The 10,475-nt window shown below is 40.4% G+C and overlaps 1 protein-coding gene across 1 annotated transcript; it reads left to right on the plus strand.

The window, feature by feature from the left end:
* Positions 1 to 3,988: 3,988 nt before the first annotated feature.
* On the plus strand, positions 3,989 to 6,854 carry LOC311251587 (E3 SUMO-protein ligase ZBED1-like). The gene is made up of 2 exons (XM_084344076.1): positions 3,989 to 5,090; positions 5,388 to 6,854. The coding sequence occupies exons 1-2, from the start codon at positions 4,015 to 4,017 to the stop codon at positions 6,043 to 6,045; spliced, it is 1,734 nt and encodes a 577-aa protein (XP_084200202.1). The 5' UTR covers positions 3,989 to 4,014; the 3' UTR covers positions 6,046 to 6,854.
* The last annotated feature ends 3,621 nt before the right edge of the window (positions 6,855 to 10,475 follow it).

The following is a 10,475-nucleotide window of genomic DNA, read 5'->3' on the forward strand; positions in this document are numbered from 1 at the left end:
TTAGACTGCTTCTCTCCCATTGACCTCCACCAACTAACTTCGATGATTTCTTCATCTAGACCAACAACTTGTCTCCTAGACCCCATCCCAACTAGGTTGCTGAAAGAAACTTTACCTTTAATTAGCACATCTCTACTAGAAATGATCAACCTTTCTCTATTAACAGGATACGTACCACAGTCCTTTAAACTAGCTGTAATTAGACCGCTCCTTAAAAAGCCTAATCTTGATCCAGAAGCTTTAGCCAACTATAGACCTATATCCAACCTCCCTTTCCTCTCCAAGATCCTTGAGAAAGCAGTCGCCAACCAGCTATGTGACTTTCTTCATAACAATAGTTTATATGAGGATTTTCAATCAGGTTTTAGAGCACATCATAGCACAGAGACGGCACTGGTGAAAGTTACAAATGACCTCCTAATCGCTTCTGACAAAGGACTTGTCTCCATCCTGGTCTTACTAGATCTTAGTGCTGCATTTGATACCATTGATCATCACATTCTACTACAGAGACTGGAACACTTAATTGGCATTAAAGGACCCGCATTACACTGGTTTAAGTCCTATTTATCAGATCGATTTCAGTTTGTACATGTTAATGATGAGTCATCCCTGTATACCAAGGTTAGTCATGGTGTTCCCCAAGGCTCGGTGCTTGGACCCATACTATTCACCTTATATATGCTCCCTCTAGGAAATATAATTTGGAAACACTCCATAAACTTTCATTGTTACGCAGATGATACCCAGTTATACCTATCAATAAAGCCAGATGAAACTAATCAGCTTACTAAACTCCATGCATGTCTCAAGGACATTAAGACCTGGATGACCTGCAATTTTCTGCTGTTAAATTCAGATAAAACCGAAATTATAGTACTTGGTCCTAAACACCTTAGAGATGCATTATCTAATGATATAGCTAGTTTGGATGGCATTAACTTGGCCTCCAGCACCACCGTCAGGAATCTGGGAGTTATCTTTGATCAAGATATGTCCTTCAACTCCCACATAAAACAAATTTCAAGGTCTGCATTTTTTCATCTACGTAACATTGCAAAAATCAGGCCCATCCTGTCTCAAAAAGACGCAGAAAAGCTAGTCCATGCATTTGTTACTTCCAGGCTGGACTATTGTAATTCTCTATTATCAGGCTGCCCTAACAAGTCTCTAAAGAGTCTCCAGCTGGTCCAAAATGCTGCAGCACGTGTACTGACAGGAACTAAGAAAAGAGATCATATTACTCCTGTATTGGCCTCTCTGCACTGGCTCCCTGTAAAATCAAGAATAGAGTTTAAAATCCTTCTCCTCACTTACAAAGCTGTTAATGGTCAGGCACCATCATATCTCCAGGAGCTCTTACTACCCTATCACCCAACTAGAGCATTACGCTCCCAGAACGCAGGATTACTTTTAGTTCCTAAAGTCTCCAAAAGCAGAATGGGAGCCAGAGCCTTCAGTTATCAAGCTCCTCTTCTGTGGAACCATCTTCCTGTTTTGGTCCGGGAGGCGGACACCCTCTCTACCTTTAAGAGTAGACTTAAGACCTTCCTTTTTGATATAGCTTATAGTTAGGGCTGGCCCAGGCCTGTCTTGGACCAGCTCTTAGTTATGCTGCTATAGGCCCAGTCCGGGGGACAAATGATACACCGAGCTTCTCTCTCCTCCTCTCCTCTCCATCTGTATACATTATGCCTGTATACATGCCCCATCTCTGCATGTCACTGACTTTACTTCTTCCCCGAAGTCCTTGTGCTTTCTAGTCCTACCGGCTCTCATGGATCCTGGCCGCGCCTGGGTCGTGGATCGTGGATGCGCCTACTGCTATGGCCCTGCCTGATTGTGGATGCGCCTACTGCCATGACCCTGCCTGATCGTGGATGCGCCTACTGCCATGGCCCTGCCTGACACCCACCACTACTGTTAATATTAGTCATATCTCTGTTACATACGTTCCACTACTATTATTGTAATGCATTACTACATACTATCCTTACCGTTAACCACTGCTACTGTTATCACTAGTAATCACATTTCCATGTGCATTTCATTATTATTGCTGTAATACCTCTTTATGTACTTTCCTGTCAACCATCCATTATAATTGTATACATTGTGATCTCGTTGATCTGCTCTGTACATGCGACATCTATTGCACGTCTGTCCGTCCTGGGAGAGGGATCCCTCCTCTGTGGCTCTTCCTGAGGTTTCTTCCGCATTTTTTTTTCCCTGTTAAAAGGGCCTTTTTTGGGGGGCAAGTTTTTCCTCACTCAAATCGAGGGTCGAAGGACAGAGGGTGTCGTCTCTGTACAGATTGTAAAGCCCTCTGAGGCAAACTGTGATTTGTGAATTTGGGCTATACAAATAAAATTTGATTTGATTTGATTTGATATGATTTGATTTGGTATTAGACTGGGTAAAGAGTTATTTGAAAGGACGGCAACAGTTTGTAAAGTTGGGTAATCACTGCTCTGGATATTTGGACATTGCTTGTGGTGTCCCCCAGGGGTCAGTATTGGGCTCCAAATTGTTTATCATGTATATCAATGACGTGTGTAAAGTATCTAGGTGGTTAAAATTGGTCAATTTTGCAGATGACACAAATACTTTTGGTTCAGGAGAAAACATTAAACAAGTGGAAACAGTTATAAACGAGGGAAAAAAACTAAAAATATGGTTTGGCTGGAATAATTTATCATTAAATGTAAGTAAGACTAAGTTCATGTTGTTTCGCAAATGCACAGTGAACACAAAGGTGCGAACAGAATTAGATGGGGTTGAAACTGAAAGGGTGCATGAAAACAAATTTCTTGGGGTTACAGTAGAGGACAGGCTGAGTTGGAAACCATGTACAGTCCCAAGTTTCAAGAAACATTGCAGTCATACACAAAGCAAAACAATTACTGGATCATAATTCTCTTCGCACACTTGACTGTTCACTGGTCTTGCCATATTTACATTACTGTGCTGAGGTTTATGGAAATACTTACAAAACCTCATTACAGTCACTTTCCACCCTGCAGAAACGAGCAATAAGGACTATTCACAAGGTCAACTACTTGGAACATACAAATCCACTTTTTATACAATAAAAAACTACTGAAATTCACTGACATTGTATCTTATCAAACAGCCATCATCATGTACAAATCAAAAAACAGACAATTACCAGAAAAAGAACAACATTTATTTAGGGAATCGGGTGGGAGGTTATCAGGGGAACATAACTTCAACAGCTTAAACATTCAAACAACCCTGAAAAGTTTCTGTATATCTATTTCCGGTGTCAAGCTATGGAACAATCTAAGTGAGGAACTCAAGCAAAGTCCAAATATCAACCAGTTCAAGAAAATGTACAAAAATATGTTGTTTAGCCGGTACAATGGATAATGATCATTAATGATTATTGGTGATAATCATTTATTAATTGATATGGCATGGTGATGAGAGGCAGAGAAGCCTGTGTGAATATGTGTATGTATGTATGTGTGTATACGTATGTGTATGGGTGTATGCATGTGTGTATATCTATCTATCTATCTATCTATCTATATATATATATATATATATATATATATATATACATTTAAAAAAATAGTGCCGTTAAAGGCATGCTGCGTTAACGCGTTAATAACGCGTTAACTTTGACAGCCTTAATATATATATATATATATATATATATATATTAAGGCTGTCAAAGTTAACGCCTTAATATATATATATATATATATATTAAGGCTGTCAAAGTTAACGCCTTAATATATATATATATATATATATATATATAAAGGCTGTCAAAGTTAACGCGTTATTAACGCGTTATTAACGCTGTAGAGAAACGGTTATTAACGCGTTATTAACGCGTTAACGCAGCATGCCTTTAACGGCACTATTTTTTTTAACGCGCGATTAACGCAGTGACATTTGAACCTCGGGCCATTCCGTAGCTTGGAAAACCAGGAAGCAATGCGCCGAGGTCGATGCCGCCAACAGACTACATCCCCGTGAGCAGTAATGGAAAGTGGTAGTATTTTGAATGGCAAATTCAGCTACAAAGTCTTGCCAGATGGCTCTCGTGACAGGACAAAAGTCATTTGTATTTATTGTCACCGTGAATTTACCTACCACCGGAGTACGTCAAGTCTCAAATACCACTTGTCGGCCAAGCACACAGCGGATACAGAGACGCCGGCGCCCCCTCCTCGCATGAAGCAAACCACGCTGGATAATTTGAAAGGGAAACAGGTGGACGACTCTACAAGCCGCAAACTTACAAAAGCAGTCGCTAAATGGGTGGCTACAGCGTGCAGGCCGATAAGTATTGTGGAGGACGACGGTCTGCGAGAAATAATCCGCATTGCATCCAAGGACTGGACATACGAACTGCCTAGTCGAGCCACTACGGTCAAGAATATCCACGAGCTGTATGAGGACGAGAGAGCCAAGGTGGCGGCGGCGTTGGGGCAGACAGGCACAGTGGCGCTGACCGGAGACTACTGGACCTCACTGAGTAATCATAGTTATCTCGGCGTCACGGCGCATTATTTTGATGACGAGTGGAGACTTCAGTCGCGAGCTCTAACTGTTATGAAAACAGAGGAGAGGCACTTCGCCAGTACGTGCGCGGAGCATTTCATGCACATAGCGAGAGAGTGGAACATCACAGAGAAAGTCAGCACGCTGACCACCGACAGTGCACGGAACATGATCGCGGCGTCTAAGGAGCTCCCGTTTGAGCACATGCCCTGCACAGCACATCTTCTCCAGCGAGCTATCACCGTTTCTCTACAACACAGCCCATTTGATAATGCACTGGCAAAACGCAGAAAGGTAGTCGGCCATTTCAAGCACAGTGCGCCAAATTCAGCGGAGCTTGAGCAGCAACAAGTTGCGAGGGGAAAAACTAAAGAGGTGCTTACACCGGATGTTTCAACCAGATGGAACAGCACCCTGGAGATGATCAGGCGTATTCTGAGAAATCAAGAACCACTGAGAGATGCCCTGGCCCTCCATGCAACCAAGGTCACCATGCCAACAGCAGCTGAGCTGGATAAACTGCAGAAGTTGGAGGCAGTGCTGGAACCCTGCAGGTGAGTTACTGTCTGATACTCCCATTGATGCAATAATTGTTTCTAGGTGTGTGTGTGAGTGAGTGTGAGAGAAAGAGACAGAGTGTGTGAGTGAGAGTGTGTGTGTGTGTGTGTGTGTGTGTGTGTGTGTGTGTGTGTGTGTGTGTGTGAGAGAGTAAGAGAGCTGAGAGAGAGAGTGTGTGTGTGTGTGTGTGTGTGTGTGTGTGTCTGTGTAAAGAAGGGGGGGGGGGGGGTCTTTAGCCCTTCTGTGGGTGAATGTAACAAGTTCTTAACACTGTCTTTCCCCTATTATTGCAGGTACATAACAGAACTTCTCGGAGGAGAGAAGTTTGTATCCTGTTCAGTAGTGCTGCCAGCCTTATGCCATCTGTCACGAGTCATGGAGGCCTCTGAGGATGACCCAGCTTACATGGTTAGATTCAAGGAGACCTTCACAGCAGACTTGGAGCAACGCAAGGACAAAACAAACATGGCATGGCTGAGGATTGCGACAGCTCTAGATCCTAGGTTTAAGGACCTAAAGTGTCTGAGCAAACCTGACAGGGCTGAGGTGTGGCGTTTGATCACTGCCTTACTCAGGAAGGAGAAGCCTGCACAGCAACAACAACCAGTGGCACCTGGGCCACCTAAGAAAAGATTAGCTCTCCTGCTTGCTCCAGGGTCTTCATCTGATGAAGAAGAGGACTGCCTTGAGAGCTGTGTGGAGCGCTACAAGGCGGAGCCCACTATTGACATGGAGGATTGTCCGCAGCAGTGGTGGTCCAACCATGAAGGGGCACACAGCATGATGGCCCGCCTTGCACGCAAGTACTTGGCAACACCTGCCACCTCCGTGCCATGCGAGAGGCTGTTTTCACTGTCCGGGCATATTGTGAATAAGAAGAGAGCCTCCCTGGCTTCTGAAAATGTCAACAGGCTTGTCTGTTTGAACAACTGGCTCAGTGGAAAGAAATAACTTGACATTCATTTGGTCTGGTAAAAAAGAGAAGAAATGGAGGCTGATGTTTAGTTAAGTTTATTTGGTCTGTTAAAAGAGGAGATGGAGGTTGGGTTGTTCAGCCTCTGCTGAATATAACATAACAGTTGTTTACATGTTCTATAACACTCATGCACACTTTATTTTTTAAATTATTTTGTGCATCACCCTGTTTGTTTTGAATTTGATGCAAATTGCTATGCAGTGCATTGAGGGGCATTCTTTTCTGTTAAATGGATCGAGTGTGAAGTTCAACACACTACTGTGTAATAAACATTACTATGCAGTTTGCATATGTTAGTTACTTGAACTGAGTATTTCTCATTGTAGCAATAAATAAACCTGTTTTTGCACAAAGCAAGCATTTGTCTATTCTCATGTTGAAAAAAGTATTACAATTTGAAAAAATCAATTTAATGTACCGATGAAAAATATGCGATTAATTTGTGATTAATCGCGATTAACTATGATCATCATGCGATTAATCGCGATTAAATATTTTAATCGATTGACAGCCCTAATATATATATATATACAAAGGGGTGAGAGCTAACAAGCTGTGCTTCTTCTCACTCCTTTTCGAATATTATGTCATTTATTTCTTTTTTTTCTGTGTTTTACTGTAATTTTTTACTCAAATTTTCATTTCTATATTATGTTGTGCAAACAATTTGTTTAGTAGCAATCAGGAAGCCTTGTACTATTTGCATATTCAGAATAAAAAAATGTTTTTTCAAATCCTGTCTGCCTCCCGAGTGTTTCTGCATTTCTGTCCTACCTTCTCTCTACATGGTAACATCGTCCCTCTGATCTGCTGACAGAGAGCAACAGTAGTCAGGCCCATGGCCAGGATTTTAGAAATACTGAGGTCCTGTCCCCCACCTCCACCTCTACCTCCGACTCCACCTCCACCTCCATCCGTCCATCCATCCATCCATCCAGTAAATATTGATGACTACAGTATATCTGTGTATTTCTCTGAATTCTGACAGGACCGAGTATCGCTTAGGAAATAATATCAGTGCAAGAAAATAGATGACTAAAATTTTGACAAAAGAAGAAGATAAGTAACAAATATGGACAATTTGTCTTAAGTGTAATAAACTTATTAAAACTAATTTCTTTGCCAAATGGAAATTTACTGACATGGATAACACTTTATTATAACCTTCATTAATAACTGGTAAATGTATAGTTTATTAGATTTAGTGTTCAGAAACAATGAAATGGTTCATAAAACATTTATGAAGTAATTGTAAAGGTTAAAACATCAGTTTCAACTCTCTAATGGCGTCCAAATAATGTGTATAAATGAACTATAAATGTGTATAAATGAACTATAAATGAACTAGTCTATTCTATTTCTTACCTTTTAAATTATATAGTTAATTTTTGGCTATTGTTATTGTTTTTTCTTTTGTAATATTCTGTCCTTTGGCTGCTGTGGCAAACAAATTTCCCTGTTGTGGGACAATAAAGGAATACTGATTCTGATTCTGATACACAGTATTTATTAACCATTTACAGTATTATGAACATCAACTGCAACTTTCCAATAAACAACTGCTCATAAATAGTTTATAAAGCATTTCATTGCTTTTTAACATTTAAATAATTATAAACTGAAGTTTAATTAACTATACTTTCCCATTTTTTATCATGTCTAATTGTTTATTGTAATTAATATAAAGTGTTACCAAATATATATATTAAGATATCAAAGACCCAGAAGAAACACCGAGGACATGACCTCAGTGTCCTCAGTGGTAGCTACGGTCCTGACAGTAGCTAACGTTAGTTTACAAATGGAGTCAGCTAACATGAACTAATGAGCGGCTTCCAGCACAACACAGAAGTTCCTCAGAGTCCATTTCATTTATCTCAACAGAGTACAGCGTCTGGAAATCATCACATTACAGGTGTATTTTACCCAAAGAACTTATACAGAACACTAAACCTTTATATATGACCACATCTCCACATGTAAGGGACCACAGTATGTATGCACATGAGGTAGCTTCATTAATTCATTGTGTTCAAATGCTGCAAACAAATCAACATGTAAACATTATTCTTTGTACAGTTTACACATTTTGCAAATAAAAACTCTTAACCTTCAGATTTCTTTTAAAGGCTTCAGTTTAAATAATGATGCTGTTTGTTTTTCTATCAAGTGTCACTTGCACAGAACTGAACAGAGCACTTCATGGGAACACCACAAACGCTTGCTTTGACATATCACATATTTGTGCCAGATGAAATGAGGAGTCACACCCAAAATACTTAAAGTCCTGCCAATGAAGCGATTTCTCATCAAGTGTCACACGCCCAGAACTGAACAGAGCACTTCATGGACACCACACATTGTTGCTTTTACAGGTCAGTTTTTGTACAAGGGTCATGGTTATTTCAAAGATGTCTGTAATAGGACAAGACAAAGCACGACAGATGAAAGTAATGTTAAATGAAAGATGTGTTGAATTACAGAAGCTTGTGGAGCAGAAGCTGGTAAGGATGTGATTTCAGGGCTGCAGCTTTCTATACTCTGTCATGATTACACAATGATGAGGACCCAAATGCATGTACGGAGACAAGCACATAGAAAACAAAAGTGAGCTTTAATGAGAGCTGACAGTCCAAACACAAGAATCCAGAAGGCAAGCAACAATGGCAGGCAGAGTAAAGTCTATTAAAGCAAAGGAAGGCAGACTGGGGAAGTCGCAACACGACACAAGAGGATACGAACTAACTACCCAATAACCAAAATCATGACATACTCTTGAGTTTTACTTATTGCAAATCATCTTGCTGGTCTGAATCATTTCGTTGAGTTCAGTTCAAATATCTGTTGTCAAGTCAGTTCACTTTTCTCTAAGATGAGCGATCGTATCACTTTTCAAACACTCATTCTACCTTGGGCACTAAACACGAAAGCTGTTAGTCCACTACACATTTGGACCTAGCAGTTGTGTTGGCGAGGCTAAACAGCTATGGTAATGCAGCTAATTAGCAAGCTAAATAAGCGCAGCACAGGAATAAACTTTCATACAGATGCACAAGTTAGAAAGACAACTCTCCTTTTGTTCAACAGAGAAATCTCTGGCTAGAGTCCTGCAAGAACCAGCTCAAGAGTAAATGAACTCCAGGGGTTTGGTGAAGGGCCTCGACCCTGGTACTTCAACACATGCCTCAACATGGGCAGGGGGTAGTAAGACATGCACATTGACTCCCTGATGCTGCCTCCTGCAGCTGCAGTTGTCCCGTCCAGCACCAAACACACACAAACACATAATACACACACATACACACCAACATACTATTAGCTCTTTTCTTGTCAGCGAATCTTTGGTCTGAACTGGGCTTAAAACACCAAAGTCACACAAAAACAAAAACTAACTAATCGATTGAGGCAGTGGTAGACTAGCAACTCCCATGTTCTGCACGGTAAAAGACTCACTAAATATAACCAAAATGGCTCTCAAAAGTTGCCTAACCCAGATTTAAAATGTTAATAGCCAATCCACACTGCCAGGACAAAGTAGCCTTGTGTAAATGAGATATGTATAGGAAGCAATGATGAATTTTGAATTTACATAGAGTAATTCAACATTATTATTAATAGGCTGTGTACAACTGACACAAACACTACTTGCAAAATGTAAGAACTTACCTTTGTATGGGTTGATAAAATGCTCTGTGAGACCAGCCTTGTCAGTTTTCAGTTTAATGTGTTGTTCGGCATCCTGTTGAGGACGGACCCGTCTTCTCCTCACAGATCTCTCCATTATCGCTTCATTGCCAGCCATATCATCTGTTTGACAGAATATTTCATGTATAAATAACATATGTGAGCCAGCCAGTTAAGCTAACATACATTTCTTAGTTTCCTTTATACCAGGATATAATTTTTATATTGATAGCTTAGTCACAAACTAATGCAGGCTTTTTAACCTCATAATCAAATCTCTTAAGTAGCAAATGCAGTGGATTTACCTGGAGGAAACCTGTTGTGATCCTCAGTGTGTAGCTCAAGGTATTTACCCTTCTCTCACACACACTCCCTATTTTATTATGCACACAAGAATATATCTCTCTCTATATATATAATTAATCATATTCCTAACATCAAAATACTGAGTGAAGTTTAGAAAGAGTTTAGAACACAGACATCAGTCAGTATTTGTCAAATTTTAAGATACTGGCACAATAAGCTAAACAGTTAAATGACTGGGGACAGAGCAGATTGAAATATCAATACATACAAACTACATATTTACATGTTTATGCTCGTTGAACAGCTGTATTGATAAAGCACTGGCATTTTTCTTTTATTGCACTTACAGTAAAGGGCATAGTATGAGGAGCTCCTCTCCTCTCTGTGTCTGAGCTGTCAGCCCTGACAGAGAGGA

Source organism: Pagrus pagrus, assembly GCF_965226575.1.
Source record: "Pagrus pagrus genome assembly, chromosome: 22".
Taxonomy (NCBI): Eukaryota; Metazoa; Chordata; class Actinopteri; order Spariformes; family Sparidae; genus Pagrus; species Pagrus pagrus.

What these genes read in the sequence shown, in the direction of transcription:
- LOC311251587 (XM_084344076.1), top strand. Translation starts at nt 4,015, where the DNA reads ATGGAAAGTGGTAGTATTTTGAATGGCAAATTCAGCTACAAAGTCTTG. An exon ending in GCAGTGCTGGAACCCTGCAG is followed by an intron (nt 5,091 to 5,387) that starts GTGAGTTACTGT and finishes CTATTATTGCAG; the next exon opens with GTACATAACAGAACTTCTCG.